This window comes from Gorilla gorilla, chromosome 7, assembly GCF_029281585.2.
Source record: "Gorilla gorilla gorilla isolate KB3781 chromosome 7, NHGRI_mGorGor1-v2.1_pri, whole genome shotgun sequence".
Lineage (NCBI taxonomy): Eukaryota > Metazoa > Chordata > Mammalia > Primates > Hominidae > Gorilla > Gorilla gorilla.
The window spans coordinates 118,934,549-118,956,432 of record NC_073231.2 but is presented as its reverse complement, the minus strand read 5'-3'; the positions used below and the strand labels follow the sequence as shown (position 1 = coordinate 118,956,432).

Genomic DNA, 21,884 nt, shown 5'->3' with positions numbered 1-21,884 from the left:
TTTATGGGACACAAACATTTTAATCATAGCACATTATTAGACATTTACTCACATCTGTAGCAAAAGACATTATAGACATAATAGCCATATCTCAAAATAACACAAAGTTTCACTAGAGATAATACAGTTAAATTAGTGACACGTACCACTATCAAACAGTGAAAATTAATAAACTATAATTACATGCAAAAATATGGATGAATACCACAAAGAATAGCTGATTGAAAGAAGCCAGACTCAAGAGTACATACTTTCAGCTTCCATTTTATAAAGTTCAAAACATGCAAAAATAATCTATTATGCTATAACGTAGAAATGTGTTTATCTTCAGGATGGAAATAGCAAGGACTGAGAGGGAGTATTTGGGAGATGTCTACCATTAGGCTAATGTTCTCTTCTTGATTTGGGTGTTAGCAACAAAGCTGTGCTCATTTTGTGAAAATTCATCAAGCTATTCACTTAGAAGTTGTGGATTTTTCAGCAACTATATTGTATTTAATTTAAAACATTATCAAATAAAAAGGAGAACACCTCAAAATTATATATTCTCCTAGTCAGCTAATGTAGTGTGAGATGTCTCACAGATCTTCAAGGGACTGGTCAGATCTATTCCTCCTCTTTCTGAATTCCCTGAGATGCTGATTAGAATCTGACCATTATTTAAGCATTCAGAATTTTCCTAGGTCAGTGTATCTCAAAGGTTAGCAAGGATGAGATTCACTTGGAAGGCTTGTTAAAACATCCATTGCTGGACCTCATCTCCAGAGTTTCTGATTCTGTAGGTACAGGGAAGGGTGCAAGAACTATGGTTTAAGTAACGAAAGTAGGCATCATCTCAGCCCTTTATATTTTATGAAAGCTCTGTCTTTATTTGTGCCTACTTTCATTTTTAACCTTCATGCTCTCCTTGATTTCCCAATCCACTTGATGCTTTTTGCAAACTTTAATATTACTTCATTTATGAAAGTGAGGATGATTAGGGTATGATTTTTCTCAAAATTTCCAATGTTCTATCTACCTCTGTTTCAAGCTAGGCTGCCATCAGAAACACCTAGAGAACATTTAAAAATACCTATAATTCATCTCCAACCCTAAAATTCCTACTTTTTGTAAAAATATTATTGGTTAATAATGAGGTCTACGGTAGGATGCTTTTTAAAAGTCCTCCAGGTGATGCTAATGCATGATCAGAATAAAAAATTACTGTACTAACCCATGTATAATAGCTAATCTATACACTGTGGTCTTCTTTATCTTTTGCCTAGATCAGGGTCTTTCTGCACCTGGGATCCCTTCAGCTGATAGATATCTCTCCAATATCTTTCCAAAATCCAAACACAAATGAAGCCAACACATACTATTCTCAATAGCAAGACACACTAAATTTTTATTGCTTTATTCTATTATCTCTTCCTAACAGTAAATTTTCCCTCTTCCCTTTTTAAATTCCTCAGAAAATTTGTCTTTGTTTAACATTTCTATTCATTTTTCTGCCATTTATTTCTCAATTGACTGGTCTCGCTTCTTTTCACAAGTTCTGTTGAAACCCTTTTCCTAAGTTCAGCAGTGGCTTACTAATAGACACATAATAGTTCACATTTTTAAAGTGGAGTCTCTCCATGACATTTGACATTGTTATTAACTCATTCTTTAGATAACTTTTTTGTCTTTCTTGTGAAATAATTTGATTATTATTGTACCTGTCTAGCCACTTCTCTATCTACCTCATTGCCTCCTGTTTCTCTACCAATTAATTTAATATTATGGTTTCCCAGGTTTCCACTGTTCATACTATATACTATTTAGTAGAAGATGATGTCTACTTTATTGATTTCAATTGTCCTCCATGTATATGATGATTCTGCAATTTATGTCAGTCAGCTCAATCCATTCAACTGCCTGTGGAGAATATTTAATATTCAAAAAGCATCTTAACTAGTTTGGGTAGAAATTATCTTTTCCAAAAATTGTGTTCATTTCAAAGAATTGATTTCATGAATTTTAGTTTGAGGGGTTATTGATTCGCATTTGTAGAGAAGACTCTCAGAAACTCTAGCAGTTTGAAGCAGTTACTTAGGACAAGTAAAAAGGAAAATTTATTGAAACATAGAGAACTTTTACTTTCATGACTGATTGCAAGTATTGTGAGACAGAAACAATAGTATGTGATTATTTCTCTATTTCCTTGGCAAGAATGCATGTCCCAGCCAGCAACACAGTTAAGATGGTGCCTTGAAGCTAAAGGCTGTCCTATAGGAAGTATGAAAATGTGACTTAAATCACATCTAAACCTAGCCTTTAAAAACATTATTTGTTGCTTAGTATGGTACATGGCACATAGCTATTTTCTATCTTTTTTTCTACTGTGCCTGCCCCAGATGTAATCATTAAATGTGGAATAGAAATTTATTCATTTCCTCAGAGGAAAGAGATGCAACATTACTATGTTCATTGCTGTATTTAATTTTATTTGCAAATTTCAGCAATTGCACTGAGGTCAGCAGTTTAAATTACTGCTCCTAATATGACTATGGATGATTGGATTATGATTAAAAACTATATACATAGCATGCATCCCTGTATCTATAAATAAAACTAAAACAAAATATTCATAATTCTTAGTCTAGGAAACTTGCAGACTTCAAAGTCTGAGGTTTCTCCACTTAGTACACTGTGGCCAGCATCTCTGGCTCCAAGGAGCACATAGTGCAGTGGGAACTCCTGGGAGGAGATATCAAGAAGGCCAAAAAATAAGGCAAAGTTAAATTTCAAAGGTGGCACAGTCAGCTGTGGCATTGCGGGGATAAATAGGCCTTTTTGTGTTCTTTTAAGGGGTGGCCCCCATATTATGGGATTGCACTGTGCACAAAAGTTAGTTATGCAGTTTTGATCATGTTAAAAGGCCAGTACTCCACTTGCAAAACAAAATATAAAACTAAGCCATTTATTGAGGTGGTCAGAGGACTGTTTTTAGCATTGGCTCAGAAACAAAACAAAACTAAACAAAAAATCCCAGCTGGTTTACCTTAGGCAAGTCACTTAAACACTCTTGGAACAAAGTTCAATCTTCAGTGAAGTGAGAACTGTGATTAGCACTATTTGGGAGGTTCTGACATTTGGACATGAGAACTCTCCTTTTACTGTTATCCAGCCATTGAAATAAGACAGCTTGGGAAGCTTCAATTTTCTGCAGTGACTTCGGTCTCATGACTACTTCTCAGTCCAAGAACTGTGCTTTCTAGGAACTCAGGACGATTGCAACTGGAGTTGCAACACAAAATAAAGAGCAACTCTTGCTGAGGACACTCACACGTGTGTGTGTGTGTGTGTGTGTACATATGTGTGTGTGTGTGTTTGTGTACATATACATATATATATATATATAGATGTTTTATTGGGTCAGTTGTGTATATCATTGCATTCTGAGAGGTCTGGTTGCAGACCAAAGTCATTGAACTGGCAAGCTCTTATCCTAGGGTAATTTGTAGTCAATTCTTGGTATCCAACCTCATTTTAAAAGATGTATTCTCAAAAACTGTAATCACATAAATACCATGGAATATTACTCAGCAATAAAATGGTATAAACTATTGAAATATGCAATAACTTGGAGAGATCTCCAGCTGAGCGAAAAAATGTAAACCCCAGAAGATTATATACTGTATCATTTCATTTTATAAGACATTTTGAAATGAAAATCTTGAAAATGAAAGGCAGATAAGTAAATGATTGCCAGGGATTAGGGAGTAAGAAGAAGAAGAAGGGAAGTCAGTGTAGTTTAAAAAGAGCAACACAGCCAGGCGCAGTGGCTCCTGCCTGTAATCCCAGCACTTTGGGAGGCTGAGGCGGGCAGATCGTTTAGAGGTCAGGAGTTCGAGACCAGCCTGACAAACATGGTAAAACCCTGTCTGTACTAAAATACAAAAATTAGCCAGGCATGGTGGCAGGCGCCTATAAACTCAGCTACTCAGCAAGCTGAGGCAGGGGAATCACTTGAACTCAGGAAGCAGAGGCTGCAGTGAGCTGAGATCACACCTCTGTACTCCAGCCTGAGCGACAAAGCGAGACTCCCTCTCAAAAAATAAATAAATAAATACATAAATAAAAAGAGCAACACTAGGAATTCTTGTAGTGATGGGCCGGTTCTGTATATTGACTGCAATGGTAGATGCTCAAACCTACACGTGTGATAAACTTGCATAGAACTACACACACAGTAATAAATACAAGCAAAACTGGGGAAATGTGAATAAGATTGGTGGATTGTGGGGGCGGAGGGGGAAAGTGAATAGTCACTGGCTAAAAGGTAAAAAGTTTCAGATAAACTAGAATAAGTTTTAAGATCTATTGCACAGCAGGGAGTCTACAAGCAATAACAATGTATATTTCAAAATAAGTCATAGTAAATTTCAAATGTCTCATCTCCAAAAATGATAAATAATAGAGGTGATGGATAGGTTAATTGGCTTGATTTAATTATCCCACATAGTAAACATATTATAAAACATCACGCTGTACCCCATAAATATATATATAATCATGGTTTGTTGATTAAAACAATATTTACTTTAAAAATCCTTTGAAAACTTCTGACCTGGGAATGACAAAGACCATGACTTCAATCCTGTCTTTTTCCCTTGTCCCATGCTGTGGTCTAAATTTATGTTCCCCCAAAATTCATACATTGAAATCCTCTCCCCATAGTGATGGTATTAGGAGGTTGGACTTTTTGGGAGGTGATTAGGTCTTGAGGGCAGAACTCTCATGAATGGGAATAGTGCCCTTATAAAATAGGCCCACAGGAGCTCGTTCAGCCCTTCTACCACATAAGTACACAGCAAGAAGGCACCATCTCTGAACAACAAAGTGGGTCCTCACCAGTTACTGAATCTGCCAGTGCCTTCATCTTGGATTTCCCAGCCTCCAGATCTGTAAGAAATAATAGCTTGAATAGACTAAAACAGAAAACTGGTACCAAGAAGTAAGGATGCTACTGTAACAATACCTAAACATGTGGAAGCATCTTCAGAACTAGGTAACAAATAGAGGCTGGAAGAGTTTTGAGGTACATGCCGAAAAAGCCTGCATTACTGTGAATATCCATTCATTAAGGGCAATCTTGGTGAGGGTACAGAAAGAGAAGAGGGGAGATGTAGAGAAAGCCTCAATCTTCTTAGGTAAAAACTTAGTCATTAAACAAATGTAGAAATATGGATGGTAAAAGTGATTCTGATGAGGTCTCAGATGGACATTAGGAACATGTTATTAGAAACTAGAGAAAAGGTGATCCTTGTCATAAAGTGGCAAATACCTTGGCTGCATTGTGTTCATGTCCTAGTGTTTTATGGAAGATAGAAATTCTGGTTAATGATGTAGGATATTTGCATGGAGAAATTTCTAAGCAAAGTGTTGAACGTGTTGAAAGTGTGACTTTGCTTCTCTTGAAGCTTATAATAAAATAGGAAAAGAAAGAAATGATATAAAGATGGAATTTTTAATAAAGGGAAGTGGAACTTAAGGATTTAGGAAATTGTATGACTGTCCATATTATAAAAAATGAAGATGTGTACAGGAGAGAACAGGAAGGGTGTGGTCAGGAGACCCTTTGATAAAGAGATTAATATGGATCAGCCTGGTGCTATTCATTGAGAAAGTGGAAGAATGATGTCAAAGGCAATTTGGAGATCATGGGGCTGCCATTCCCGTCATAGGGCCAGGCTACAAGAGCCTGGGGAGGAGAACAATTTCAAAGAAGGAACTGGGGATACTTATGGAAACTCAGCTCTTGCTGCCTGCACTCTGTTTCCGTGCTTCTCAGCCACTCCTGGTGTAGCTTTGGTGGGTCCTAGAACGACATGGGCTATGTCTAGCAAAGTTATGGGGTCATGGCTGCCTTCATTTAGTTTGCAAAGGATGCCCTGTAAAGAAAGCTGTGGAACTCAGAAAGAAAACTGCCCTGGAAGTGAAGCCACCATGAAGAGTTTCCACTAGGTCAGTGTCCAGTGGAGCCATGGGAGCAGGACCACCCCAGAGAATCCAGACCGGTAGACTGTTGGGTATGTGATTTCAGCTTTGGAGAGCTCCAGGCACAGAGCCGATTTGAAGATAGGGCCACAACACAGAACTGTCACGGGAGCAAGGCTGCTTGAAGCCTTAGGAACCCAATCTCAGCCCCTGGAGGGTAAACATTGAGCCAAAGAATGTTATTCTTGAGCTATAAGACATAATATTGTTTGCCTTGTTAGATTTCAGTCTTACTTGTTACCCCTTTCTTCTTTCCTATTTCTCCCTATTGGAATGGGAATGTCTATCCTATGTCTGTCTGACCATTGTATTTTAGAAGCACATATCATTTTTTATTTCAGAGGTTCACAGTCAGAGAGCAATTTGCTTCTGCACAAATGATACCTTGAGTCTCATCCATGGCTGATTTAGATGATATCGAAATAGGACTCTTGACTTTAGACTTCCGAGTTGATACTAGAATTAGCTAAGACTTTTAGAGCTATTGGAATGGTATGAATGTATTTTGAATGAGAGAAAGACATTAATTTTTCAGGGCCAGAATTGGAAAAGATGTTTTATCCTCACCGTTCTGCAGTGTTGCTGTTGTCATAAATCAAGCGTTGCTGTTGTCATGAATATGTGTGAGTCTTTATCTGAACTCTTCATTATGTTCCATTGGTTAACTCTTCTATACTTGTTTTTAATTCTCCATTGTTTTGATTATGGCAGCTGTATAATAAGTCTGAAATCTGGTTGTTTTTCAGCTGTATATTCTTCTTTATGATTGTTTGAGTTAGACTTAGCTCTTTGCATTTCCAGGAAATTAAAAAATCAGCTTGTCAATTTACACATGCACATTTGCCAGTATTTTGATTGTGACTATTCTAAAGCCATAGATTAATTTGGGAGACAGCATATTCATTTGTTTACATAGGTCTTTTGTATTTTCTCTCAAAAATGCTTTAAAATATTTTGAGTAGAGCTTTACCCAGCTTTTTCATGTCTTAGTACCTTCATTCCTAAGTATTTGAAATTTTATCATATTAAAAATGGTATTTTAAAAATGTCAGTCTAATTGTTTGTCTCTGATATGCTTTTGTATATTTCCTTCTATTTAGTTGTACTGCTAAATTCACTCATTAAGTTTGGTATTTTATCAATGACTTTAAAAAAATGTCCTACATACACAGTTCTGGAATCTGCGAATAGTTATGTTGCCCTTTCTTGAAATTAAGGATGGAGAATAGAAATTAATTAACAATTTCCACTTGCTGAACAGAAGTAGAAATTTTCCAGTTATGTTATTTTGACCTGCAACATACATAACCTTTTTTTTTTTTTTTTTTTTGAGATGGCGTCTCGTCCTTTCACCAGGCTGGCATGCAGTGGCGCAATCTCGATTCATTGCAACCTCCACCTCCCGGGTTCAAGCAATTCTCCTGCATCAGCCTCCTGAGTAGCTGGGACTACAGGCACCTGCCACCATGCCCAGCTAATTTTTATATTTTTAGTAGAGATGGGGTTTCACCATGTTGTCCAGGATGGTCTCAATCTCTTGACCTCATGATCCACCCGCCTTGGCCTCCCGAAGTGCTGGGATTACAGGTGTGAGCCACCACCCCCAGCCTCATATCTTGTTCTTAAAATGTATTTAGCAACTCACCCCATTGTTTTACTTTGTTTTGACTTTTTGCTCCATTTAACATACTATTCCTATGTTTTTGAACTGTGATGTATTCTTTGAAATTCTGTTTATTCTATTCTGTAGATTCTCAGAGATCAGAATCCAAATTGTTGATCAATTTAAATACTTATATTCATTTATTTGTTCATTTCATGTTTAATTCAATAAATTCACTTGGAGTCACTACTATATATGTAGGTATAGTACTTTTAAGTAACAGACATAATATGAACAAAAAGGGACATTAGCCCTGCTTTTATGAAGTTTACAATGAGAAGGAGGCAGACATTTTAAATACTGAAGTAGAAAAGAGACTCTGCCATCATAAACATATAGCCATTGAAGCTGCCCAAGAACACAGCCTCCATCCAGATAGAAAGTTGACCCATGAACAACAAGGGTTTGAACTGCATGAGTCCACTAACACAACCCTTGTTTTGTTTTGTTTTTCAATAAATACAGTCAGTCCTCCGTATCAGAGGGTTCCACATCCACAATGAAACATGGTTGGAAAATACAGTATGGGATGTGAAACCTGTGTATAGGGTGGGCTGACTTTTCATTTCCATGGGTTCTGCAGGGTCAACTACAGTACATGAGCATACTCACATTTTAGTATCATAATAGATCCTGGAACCAATAACTGGAGGAAACTGGGGGACAATTGCATAACAGTATTCAAGGGACTGGGCCTGATGGCTTGCACCTGTAATCCCAGCACTTTTGGAGGCCAAGGCAGAACAGGAGTTCAAGACCAGCCTGGGCAATATGGTGAAACCCCTTGTCTACATAAAACTTAGCCAGGCATGGCATATTGTGTAATGCCATTTGCATGACCCACATGGTCACCCTGGACCCCGTGGATCAGGCCCTGCCTGATGCCACCACCACCACTTCTGTGCCAGGCCCCCAGTGTGATGCGACTTGCATGATGCTCTTTGCTGTAGTGCCTTTTAATGGCATAGCTTTGGCAGGTTTGGAGATGTTCAGAATAGGCAAATCTATAGAGCCTGTGGTGGATTCATGGTTGTCTAAGGCCCGGGGGGAAGGGAGCATAGGTGAATTGGAGGGGACGATTAAAAGGTGTGAGATTTCATTTTGGGGTGATGAAAATGTTCTAAAATTCACTGTGGTAATGGTTATACAACTCTGAATATACTAAAAGGCATTGAATTATACACTTTCAATGGGTGAGCACATGTGAGTTATATCTCAATAAAGCTATTTTACAAAAAAAAGAAAAAAAAAGAAAGAGAATAAAGAATGTGGATAGCAAAGATTGCAATTCTATCTCAATTCACTGACAACTTATTAATCAGAATTCAGCTACATGGCCTCACTTAGATGTGAAAAGCGCTAAAATATTTGTCCTGCCTGGCAGCTGCCTCCCAGCAACACCTCATAAATGGAAGTGGAACATGAATTTCGGGTCTTAGCTAGTCGTCTCTACCACATCAAGATGCAAACAACTCTATGCCTTTTGTAACTATGGATTTTATATTTTCATCAAATTTGTAAATTCTTTGACCATTAATCTTTCCATAGTTTTCCATGCTTGCCCCTGCTCCACAACCTTTTTGGAACTTCAATAACACATATTCAACTGTTTGGTATTTTCCTATAGGGGATATCTGTTCTTTAAAAAGAAATCTTGCTTTTCTCTTAGCTGCATTCTGAGTAGTTTCTATTGCCATGTGTTTAAGTCCACTGTGTTTTCTTTTGTACTGTCTACTCTTCTATGAGGCCCATTGAGTATTTTTTTTTTAAATTTCTAGTAATATATTTTGTATCTCTTAAAGTTTCATATGGTCATCTTTTCATATCTTCCCTTTCTTTCCTCACTGTGGTCACTGAGTTCAGTTTTTCTGAAAAGGGCTAAATAGTAAATATTTTAGGCTTTGCTGTGGTTATATAGTCTCTAACATGTATTCATCTTTGATTTTGGTTTGTTTGTTTTTACAATCCTTTAGAAATGTAAAAATCATTACTAAGATCACAGGCAAAACAAAAAAAAAGTCTATAAGCCAGATTTAGTCTGGGGTATAGTGGCTAACCCTTGTTTTAAGTAGTTGAATATAGTTATACCTGCTATAAAGTCCTTATTTGCTAATTCCATCATCTCCATATGTTTTGGTCTGTTTCTAATGATTTTTCTCTTGGTTATGAGTCATATCTTTATGTTTATTGACATGGCTAGTACTTTTTTTTTAACTGTATGTTGAACATTGTGAATTTTAAGATATTTAGTGTCTGGATTTAGTTATCTTTAAGGAATCTTGAGCTTTCTTCTAGTATGTATGTATTAAAGTTACTTTTGGTTCAGTTTGTGTCTTTTGAGATTTGTTTTTAAGTTTTAAGTATTGCATTTTTAAGTGGCCTTAACTCTAGGCATAGTTTACCCTCTCTACTGAAGTGCACCCCTTTTGAGATTTCTACTGAATGCTCCATTCAAAGTGGACTCTATATTCTAGCTAGTGGTACCTGAACAAATCTCAGCCCTGTGTGCTTTGTTGGAACCATTCATCTTACACATTCCTCTTTATGTGACTTCATGAAATTTCATCCAATTGCATGCATTTATTAGTATTTAGCAAACACTAATGAAGAGAATCTAATGTAAATCTTTTGAGTCCTTTTCTTCTGCAGAGCTTCCTCCTCTCTAGAACTTTGCCCTATGACTAACATTCCATTGCTCATGCTTCCTGAATTCTATGTACTGAGCTGAAAGAAAGACTATGCTCTGCTTGTAATCCCTCTCCTTATTCTATGGTCCGGAATGTATCTCCTTAGAGAAAGCCAAGTGATAATAGGGCTCTCCTTCTTAGTTTTTCTCCTCTCTTAGATCACAGTTCTTCATAGACCTGGTCTAATGTTTTAAAACAGTTATTATATATATTTTTCTCAGTTTTAATTTTTAAGTCAATAATGTAAATTTGTTCCCTCTTGCTCTTTCATGTTTATTACTTGATTTAATTTAAATATTTTTTCTCCAAATCTTTAAATAATTTAAGTTTTATTGAATGAATGCTTATATTTTTGTCTTATTTAGAGATTATGAGAAGTATTTTAAGCTGTATGTTTAAAAACACATACTTATTAATTACTTTTTCAGTGCATTAACTGTCTCTCATTTTCTCAACATGTCTCTTTGGAAGGTAAATGGAAATTAATGTAGGATATTTGTAATAAGCATATTTGTGCATTCAAAAATAAACCTTCAAAGCTAAAATGCCACTATACTTTGCTCTTTTTACTTCTCAGAGGTGTTTATCTCAGTGAATATTGAATATTTTTCTTTGATCTGTTATACATGTTTTTCATTTTAATTTCGTCTGTTTTAATATGAAAGGAACTGAGGTAGCTTGACTGAAAAATAAAAATATAAGAATCTTTAATTTCCTTTAGAATCATTGAAAATACACTTTTGTTTTCTTCATAAGCTGGGAAGGTATTATTTGTTGTACCGTGACAAACATAAAACAAAATTATCAATCTGAAGTGTTATTTACCAGTTATTTACCCAGTTGCTCAATTTTCTTCTCCATGAGAAAAGGGTTTCTCTTTAAACACAAGAATGCAAAGAGTTGAACTATTAAATGTAAGTAGAGGCAGTTACACAAAATTAACTACTGCTCCATATATGTAATATGATGGCTAATTAATGACAGTGTAATATTTAAATAGTTTGCCTAATTAGGCACACAACAGTGATGCCTGTCTTGGGACGAAATAAAAAGCCTCACATAGATGTCAGTTTCACTTGAGTGCTGATGGAAATTATAGATTTAGCAAAGGAGAATTGTAGAAAAAATGTCCCATGATAAAATTTGAAATTGAATTGAATGCTTAGCATCTGGAATTGACCAAGTGTACTTCTCTCCTACAATTTACAGTTCATTTCTCTTTGATGATAAACAAGCCTATTTCCTGCACCCCACCCCCAACACTAAGCTATTTCAGCAGAAACTAATAGCAAGGTAGAGCATAGTATGAGATCAGTATTGGAAAAGATGTGTTACAGAAAACCATTTGGGTGTTTTATGAAGCTGTGTTTATTTTTTTATTAACAGCCATGTTTGGAGAAGTTCCAATTTATATTATGTTCAATGAAATGGTGTGGTCTCATACCCAAAGCCAAAACAAGGTCATACATTTACAATATCTAAATAACTGTCACAGAGATTAAAAGTAAATAAAAATTTAATTTTAGGAAAAAGTACATTTGTGAAATCATAGTGAACTATTTTTAAAAACCTTTTCACTTTAATACAACTAATCTTTATTTTATTTTGTTATGTTTTCTCCCTGCTCTATAGGTAAGAGATAAAAAAGCATTATTTATGAAGTTTACATAAATTCAGTTATTTTAAGTATAATAAATGGTGTTATTTGATGATAGATTTATATTATAATATTTTAAACAATTAAAATGATGTTTACTAACATTTTTAACAGCCGTAGTTTTTAATTAATAGATTTAAATACACTAAGAACTTACGAGGGAATTGATAGTATTGCACCTGAAAATTGGAATAAATCCAAATTCCAAAAGGGTTAATAGTTTTAGTCCTCATTCTTAAAATTCCACATTGTCTTTATTGATCCCATTAGCTGAATTTGTGGTTTTCTTCATGTTTTACAACAGATTGACGTTGCAAACTTCCTAACATGCAATTTGCCAACATCTGGGCTATGTAAATGTGTATACATATACATATATAAAAAATTAAATGACTTTAAATCTTACAAACTTTATACTTTTCCTAGAACAAGAGTAGAGAATCCACCATTGTTTTTATTACTCACTGTATTATCTGTATGTTAAGCAACCACATTCGGAAGCCATCACAACTTCTAGTTAACCTCAAGGGAAGTCTAAGGTATTTAATGGCATTGCTTTACTATTTAGGTGAAAATATATTATTCTTAAGTCTTGGCCTAAGATGGATGTTCTGATTTATTTTGTCTTCATGGTATTTCTTCTGACATATCTAGAAAGACCAAACTAATCTTTTGAAGATAATGAGATAAAAATAAAATAATGCAGTCAAAACGAGATGTTTTATCTTTAGGCAGCAATGAAGCATGCAAGAATTTGCGTGGACTCTTGATTCAGCCTCTTAATCTTCATCAGCTATGGCCTTCCTCTCTTATCCCTCCATAGAGCAACTAAATGATCTTTTGAAAACCTAAATCCAATTATGTCACATCCCCACTAAAAACACTTTAATGTTCCATTACTATGAATAAATTCCATACCTTTGTCAGAAATGTCCTGCAAGGTGTGACCCTTAGTTGCCCTTCCAATTGGATTTGGTACCAAATAGCCCCTCGCCTTTTTACTGTAGCACACAGGCCCATTACCTTGGTAAAAGTGTCAGTGAAGCTGCAGGAACACCCTTCCCTCTGTTTTTCATGTAGTTACTGCTTACTATTTTGCTTTGTGTTTCTGGTCCAGCATCACTTCCTCAGGAAATTCTTGTTCCTTAATTCGATAACTAGTTCAAGGTCCCAACCATACAGCATCAGTACTAAATGTTCCTTCTTCATAGGACCTGACAGAAATGTAATTTTATGTATTCACTTTGTCATTTGCTTAGAGCCTGACTCACTAATAGAATACTCCATGAGAACAGGGATCATGAAAATGTTTTATAGTCATTATAGTCAGAGAGATTACATGGTTTCCTCCTGGCACTTGGAAGATCTCAGTGAATACTTTTTGGACAGATGACAAAATGAATAAATTTTGTTTCACAGGAAGTTTATACAAATAACCAATATGATCCTATGTGTATCTTGAGCCTCTAAGGAGATGGTTCTATGGAACAACCTTCTGTGAACCCCCCACTTTCTGTGAATTGTTGGATAGAAAATGTTGTAGACATCATTTATTAATCAAGCAAGCCTGGAGGCTGTGACAGAGTAATGATGAAAGAATAGAAGCCTCTATCCTGTCATTTACAGGATATGTACCAACTCATTTTGAACAGAGACCAAGCCATGGTATTTAGCAGAAAGAGCACAGCACTGGATTCAAGAGTTTCATGGTTTGTTCTAATGCTGCCTTTTACTTGTCCCAACTCCACTATAAGTTCTTTTTAAATTGACTTAGGTAGTATGTCCTGCTATGAATTCATAATTACAGAAAATATGTTGTTGTTGTTTTTTTAAATATTGCCTTGAATTCAGCATTCAAGTAGAGACACCAAACCAAAATTTTTTTTAATCTAACATTTACTGAAGAAAAGTTTACCTATTTCACCATTTTGTCAGATACTGATTCTATGATAGTCTCTGTCATAACAAACAAATTAAACAGAAGTGTTGAGCATAGAACTCGGTACAAGAGTCGACATGAACATTGGTTTGAATGCTGGAGGAAATGAGTCCCTATCCTTGTTTTCAAGTGAAAATTAGTCATACATTTGAACTGAAATTATTTTGCTGTAAAATCAAGATTTCCTTGAAGTGAGTTGTTTTCTGGCTTGTTCTCTCTTCCATGTGTCAGGAGTGTAGAGTTATTTATCAGCATTGTGAGTCTAGGTTGAGGAAATTCAAAGAGATCATGTAGAGAAATTGATTTCTATGCCTTGGAGCTTAAGAAATATAATATATTATTATTATTAAAATGATGGATAAAGTATTTAAATGTCTATTGCGAACCCAAAGGATTGCATTTTGAATGAAACTGCATTTCCACAGAGGGTGAATAAATGGGTGTGTTTTCATTTGACTAAATGCAGGATTTTTGTGAGGGAGTTCTGGCTTGGCATGGTCTTACATGCTGTCCAAGAGGCCAATCTCAAAAGGTGAGGAGACATTTGGAAAGAAGATGAAACTGTACTGTTCTATACCCATAGCATGAGACAGAAATGTAAGCAGCCAGCTGGAGAGACACAGTCACCCACCGTAATGGAACTGATGGAGACACCTCTGTGGAGCCCATGAAAGGGCCTATGAGTGAAAGAATCATCTTTCTTTAATTGTCTGTTAAAGCCCTTAGAAACCAGTGCCAAGTTAGTGTTAGGAAAACAAGAGGATTCAGATCCTCTGATCCTTCCTACTTGTAACCCCAGGAGGCTCATAGAGATCTCAGCGAGAAAGGGGAGGATGAACAGAAATACTAGCAGGGAAACAAGGAAGGAGACCGACTTCTCCATCTCACCTCTGCCCCACCCTTGCTCCATCTGCCACAAGTCCAAGGCATAGGGAGCAAAGAAGCTTAATCAAAATGAAGTTAATTTCTTTTTGGTTACCCAGGACTGGATATATTAATTGATGGATTGTGATTTTTTAAGTTAAATCATTTATTTTTAAACAGACAAAAGTAATGTATATTTATCATGTACAAATGATGTTTTGAAATATGTGTTCATTGTGGAATGGCTACATTGAGCTAATTAACGTATGCCTTACTTCATTTACTTTTTATTTTTGAGATGAGAACACTTGAACTATAATCTCTAAACTGTGGGATTTTTTTCTTTAATCTGAGTGTGATCCAGAATGTTATGTGTCTCCTTCAGATTTTATCCAGAGGAAGGAAAATAAATAGCTCAGTGAGCTGGTTTAAATAGATTGTGGGCCAGTTAAACTGTGAATATATACTAGTGAAATAATTTGTTATCAAAGCAGTATTCGGTGTTGGTCTTGGTACTTGAGAAGGGAAAGAATAGAAGTGATTTATGGTTGAGGGTAGAGACGGCAGGACAGGCTTACTAGAAGATTTAGGTCTTGAAGGCATTGGTAAAAATATTTGTAGTAGTATGCCACATGGTCTAGACAAGACAACTAGTTCATTTCAATTATCTAACAAACTTAAGAGAGAAAGAGCACACAATAAAATTTTTAAAAAATATATTTAGTGCGTGATAAAAGTTAAATATCTTTTAAGAAGAACATACTTACATTTTTGATTTATAGATTATGGAGGTAAATGGATAAAGAGCAAGAAAGAAAAAAGCTAATACTATTTGATGCATATAATACAGTAATAAAGTTGTCTCTAATAACAAAGCAATTTTTTTTACATTCTACCCATCACGGAATTGAATACAAAGATATTGTCCATCTCTATTTGTTTAGGTTCTGGAGCTATCGGTCACATCAAATAATAATTGGTCATTATAGAGCCAGAGTTTTCCTCAAAAACTTGAAGGAATTCCCTGAGTCGGCCAAGGCAATAACATAAGTAATAAGACAATTTATTTTACAAGTGAACTTGTAACTTATTAGCTTGACTGTCCTAAACAATGTTATAGTAAGGCAAATGCCCCAGCTTCAATTCCTTTATGAAACAGGAGCTTTTTCTTATGTTTGCATACCAAACACAGCTACTCATATAACCACGCTGCTAGTTCCTACCATCAGCCAAAAGTAGACTAGTGGAGAATCTATGGCCCCAATTTGGAAACTCAGAATCACAGTTCCAAATGTAAGGTTAGTCAAAAAGTTATTTATGGTGTTGTGTCTATGTACATTATATGACTATTTAGAAAAAGATACATTGTTTGATTTCATATGAATATATTTCTAAAGGTATATTAGTTACCCTATTATTTCTCTGTAAACAAAATATCCTGGATATGTGATGCATTTTTATTTGAGTTGTATTTCTACAAACATTTTTCAATAACTTCTGAAACATACCATTGACATGAACTATATTATATTGTCTCTTAAATTATGTCTTTGTGTTGTACATACTTGCATTGAAAAACCAAAAAGCTCTTCCGTCAACAAACAAAGTGATCAAAGATTTCCCATCACAGACTTTAAGATACATGTTTCCTTTGTTTAACTCACTTTGTCACTTAAACATGAAAATAAAATCTTGATTCTATTTTCCTAATGTCTAATTTTGGAGTGTAGATTTTTTGCTTACTTTTATTGCTATTTCAACCAATTGTTATAAAATTGTTAGGATATACTTTATACTTGTATATGTGCTTATACATTTTTCATAAAATTCTCATTTTATTTAATCTCTATTACTATATTATGCACTTGGTATCACATTTGAACTGTTATTTTTATCCAAACATATTGACTTGCTTTACTTACAACTGAACAATTGCATTTATCTCAATAACTTACAACTGAATATTTTGTCATTTTTAACAGCTGAAGATGCTTGTGGAGGAACAATGAGAGGATCCAGTGGCATCATATCCAGCCCTAGTTTTCCTAATGAGTACCATAACAATGCTGATTGCACTTGGACCATTGTAGCAGAGCCTGGGGACACAATTTCACTCATATTTACTGATTTTCAAATGGAAGAGAAATATGATTACTTAGAAATAGAAGGTTCTGAGCCACCTACCATATGGTAAGTAAATAGCTTCTATTAACCTTGCATTGATGTTGTTGAAGCAAACTAAGGAACAAAGAACAACTGAATGTGGACTTTTACAGGTTTGGATATTTAAAAGATCTTACAGGAAAGTTATGTGAAGAGGTTGTCAGAGCTGAAGGATATTTTTGAAGATCGAGCTATTTACATAAAACATAGATGAAATTCAAAACTTGTATGAACAAATAAAAGTTATTCCTATTGTAATCTACAGTTGTGTTTTTTAGCATGCCAGTCCAAACTTGATGGTTTCTCTCAAATTAATTGAATAGTCTTGGAAGTAATTTTCCTTTGTTTAAGCAGACTTGTTATATACCTTGTTATCTGAAAGCAAAAATTAAACAACATCATCTGGGGGAATATGGTTTGTTTCTTTAGAAACTCAAGGTATGGTCTAATGAAACCTGCAAAGTATTCAGAACATGCTTTTAAGACATAATATTTTTAAAGTAAAATGCTTCTTTATGCTATTTTAAAAATTTGTATCTAATCATATCATTGAGTAGATTATGATTCAGTAACTGAGTGAAAGAATGAATAAGATAACACTGATAAAGGAAAGAGATAGGTAAACACTAGACTAGAGAGGATCTTTTAAGCCATGTGAAGATTTGCTAAGAACCATGGGAATTTATCCAAAACAATTACTTGAAGATGTTTGAATATCCAAATGATTATTCTTACTGAAACGAAGAGATTGATTTGAAGAGGGACTCGATTCGCTGTAGGAAGATCACTTAAGAGATGATTGCAGTATTCCAAGAAAAGATCACGGTAGCTGGAATTGGAGTCATATTAATGAGGAAAGGAAGTAGACTGAGTTGAGAGATACTGATGATGTATAATCAAAAGGACTTTGTAATGGACTGGGGGGTGATAAAGAAGGCAGTATTGAAATAAAACCTAGTTTTCTGATCTGAACAAATGGTGAAGGCAGTAGTAATATTCACTGAGTTGGAAATTGTTGAGGAAAGGTTAAGTTTGGAATGAGAACCCTGTAAATATTGAGATTTGTTTTGAATATATTTAATTGGAATATTCTTCAAGATGTGCAATTAAAGCCATCTACTAGACAACTGTATTTCTTATATGATTCAATAATTTAGAGTAGAAGCACAACACTGGTATTTAGTTAATATTGATGGTAAGTGAACCAAAAGGCAACAATATAATTGGATATATAGAGAGAGGATAAAATGAGAAAACAAAGGAGGACTAGGACTGAATCTGAGACTTAACAACATATAAGGCCTGGACTTAGAAGGATGATACAGCAAGAAAAACCGAGGGAGTCATTTGAAGAGGTAAGAGAAGGAAGTCTTATGAAATACTTTCATGCAGACAAGGGAAGAAAGAGCAGGCCTCTTTGGTGCTTTAGACACAGAAGCACTTAGAACAATGCTGTTATGTAGCAGGCACCTCAACCAGTATTTGTTGAATAAACATTAAACAAATGGAATTCTAGTAAAAATCAAAATTAAGTTTGGAAATAATTTTAAAGAGCGTCTAATCCAACTCTCCATCCAAGGCTTTGTAAATAGTTATTTACAAAGTATTGTATTTAGTGAACGTTTTACTTCTTTGTTTCTGTCATAGCGTCTAAGCTGACAATGCCATAATATCAGAATTAAGAGAAACCTTGGATGTTATAGGTGAGAACCTGAGCTCTAGGGAGGTGACATGACTTACCCATTGTCATCCATCAACAAGGAGCCAAAGCTGAATCTAGAACACAAGCAGTAATCAACATAAATAAGGTACCCCCACACTCCGTCTAGAGAGTGATAAGAAAGAAAAGATGTGGAAGAGTAAGAGAGGTCAAGAGAGCAAGAATGTTGTGATGGGTGTGTAGCTTACTTAATTGTAAAGTTGATATTTGAGCAAAGTCCTGATGAATATAAGGAAGTTAGTCAACTGGATGAGCCTTCAGGCAGAAATGACATCTAGAGCAAAATACTTAAAGCAGAGTGGGCCTTATTGTGTTGTAGAAATACCTAAGAAGCCATTGTGGCTAGAAAAGAATGACCATGGGTGAAGGCAGTAGGAGGGAAAGAAAGATAATTAATAGAGCCTGGCTCAAGACTCATCTGTCTTTTACTTTAGATGAAATGTGAATTCACTTGAGGGGCTTGAGCACAGTAATGACATGATTGACCTTATTACTTAAAAAAAAAAAAGTCACTGTGGCTACCATGTGGAGAATAAACTATAGGAGGGAAAGCTAAAAGAACAGACATTATTTGTGGTATGTAAGTGAGAGTTTATAATTATGAAATAAGAAAATAGCAGTGGAGGTGAGGCTAAATTATTGGGTTTTCAAGATAAATGATAGAATTTCTTGAAATGTGAAGTTGGAGAAAGAAAAGAATAGCTCTAAAGAATATCTCTAATAACCTGCTAATACAGATCCCAGATTATTTGACCTGAAGAACTGAGCAAATACAATTTAAGTTAACTAATATTGGGAAGGCTATTGATGAAACATTTTTGGAGGGATGATGTGGAGCTTAAATTTGGATGCGTTAAGTTTGAGATGGCTAATAAATCTGTAGTTGAAGATTTCAAGGGGACAGTTGGATATACAAATCTTAGTTTCAAGTCAAAGGTGTGGGCTGAACTTCTAAATTTGGAAATCTCAAAGTGGAAGTAATTATTCCTGTTTCTACCAGTTGAAGTGATTATTAAATTTAAAAAAAGGAAAAAGAAACTAATACCTGAGTTGTGGGACACTCCAACACTAAAATGTCAGCAAAATTAGGATGAACCAGTAAAGGAGATTGAGAGTGAGAGTAAATGAGATAGGAGGAAAAACAATACAGTACAGTTATCCCTTAGGGTCTTCAGGAAATTGGTTCCAGGACCACCCCTGCTTATACAAAAATCTTGGGATGCTGAAGTTCCTTATATAAAATGTAGTAATATTTGCATACAGCCTACACACATGCTTCCATATACTTTAAATAATCTCCAGATTATGTACAATACCTAATGTAATGCAAATGCTTTGTACATAGTTTTTAAACTGTATGTATCATTTTGTTGTATTATTGTTGTATGGATATTTTTTATTTTTCAGATATTTTTGATTTGTGATTGGTTGAATCTGCTAATACAGATCCCACAGACATATAAGATTGACTTTATAAATTTTCCTGGAAACCAAAAGAAAAAATTATAATGTAATTGGCCAGTTGTCAAATGTGAATGATAAGCTAATAAAATAAGCTCCAAAACTGATCACTGGATGTAATAACATAGAGGTCATTGGGTAACTCTGATGAAAGTAATTTTGTAGGTGATAGGCTGACTGGAGGGGTTTGAAGAAAGAATTGGAGAAGAGATATTATAGGCAATTACTATAAATAAGTTGTTCAGGGAATTTTGCAAGAAAGAGTGTTGGGACAATAGGTTAAAAAGAAAGTAGGAGCAAGGGAAGAGTTTTTTTCTCCTTTTTTGGAGCTTATTATAAAATACGTTCCTAAATTAATAAATGGATTTAGCAACATGGAAGTCACTGTTAACTTTGATGAAAATAATTTTGCAAGTGACAGTGTGATTGGAATAGTTTTAAGGGAGAATTGGAGAACAGATATTATAAATAAATTATTCAGGGAATTTTAAATAATAGATGCACATAGTTTTGGGGTATATGTGATTCTTTTTTTTTTTTTCCTGAGATGGAGTCTCACTCTGTCACCCAGGCTGGAGTGCAGTGGTGCAATCTCAGCTCACTGCAACCTCTGCTTGCAGGGTTTGAGTGATTCTCCTGCCTCAGCCTCCCAAGTAGCTGGGATTACAGGGGCGTGCCACCACACCTGGCTAATTTTTTGTATTTTTAGTAGAGACGGGGTTTCACTGTGTTAGCCAGGATGGTCTCCATCTCCTGACCTCGTGATCTACCCTCCTCGGCCTCCCGAAGTGCTGGGATTACAGGCATGAGCTACCGCACCTGGCCCACATATGATAATTGAATACATTTATATAATTTGTAACAATCGGATCAGTGTCCTTGGGATAACCATCACCTTAAATATTTGTCTTTTCTGTATGCTAGAATCATCTACATTATTCTCTTCTAGCTACTTTGAAATATACAATAGATTATTGTAAACTATAGTAAATTAATTGATACAAATACATGATTTGATAGAATAAATAAGACCTAGTGATAAATAGATTAGTAGCGTGAGAAGAATTTTTATTAATTTTGTGGTTTTGCTTGTTTATTGGCAGAGTTAATACTGTGATGGTGATCACCTACCAGACATTGAAAAATTAATGATAAAGAGAGTGGGGAGAATCATTTAAACAAAGTGAAGGAGTAGAGATAGTCAAAGAAATCTTCCCTTTGAAAATCTGTCTGTGAAAGGAAGGAGGAAAAAGTTACAGTAACTAAAGGGTGAGACAGAAGAAGAAAGTGAAGATTAAAAGACCATTTAGGGGGCTGCTCTATGCCAGAGGCTGAATGAAATTTCAGTAATTTGGAAGGTCTGCATATGGAAATAAAAGGTTAAAGGCTGATTTTCAAAGACTAAAGTTAGGGAATGAGTGATTGAATATCAAAGAGAGTAACAGTAATTTCTTCAGATTAGATTATGGAAAATATGTAAATAGTAATAGAAAGGTCAGAAAGACATTTTAATACATTGGGCCCAGAAGATAAATAATGATTTCAATTGGTAAGATGTAGGTTGCAGATAAGCACTATTCCAAAAAGAATATGTCCCATTGGATGTTTGACTTAATTATGATATATACTTTGAAGTAGGAATAAGAATTTTTAAGTCATTAAAAATGAAATACTGGCTGAAGTCAAGGGAACAATATGGTTATCAA

The 21,884-nt window shown here is 35.1% G+C and overlaps 1 protein-coding gene across 3 annotated transcripts in view; it reads left to right on the top strand.

The window, feature by feature from the left end:
- The window catches only part of CSMD3 (CUB and Sushi multiple domains 3), a 1,204,746-nt gene that overhangs the window by 321,582 nt on the left and 861,280 nt on the right, over positions 1 to 21,884 (top strand). For all 3 annotated transcript variants that reach the window (XM_019032923.3, XM_031014090.3, XM_019032924.3), the window contains one exon: positions 16,817 to 17,024. In XM_019032923.3, coding sequence (XP_018888468.2) covers positions 16,817 to 17,024 — 208 coding nt within the window. The remainder of the gene's footprint in view (positions 1 to 16,816; positions 17,025 to 21,884) is intronic.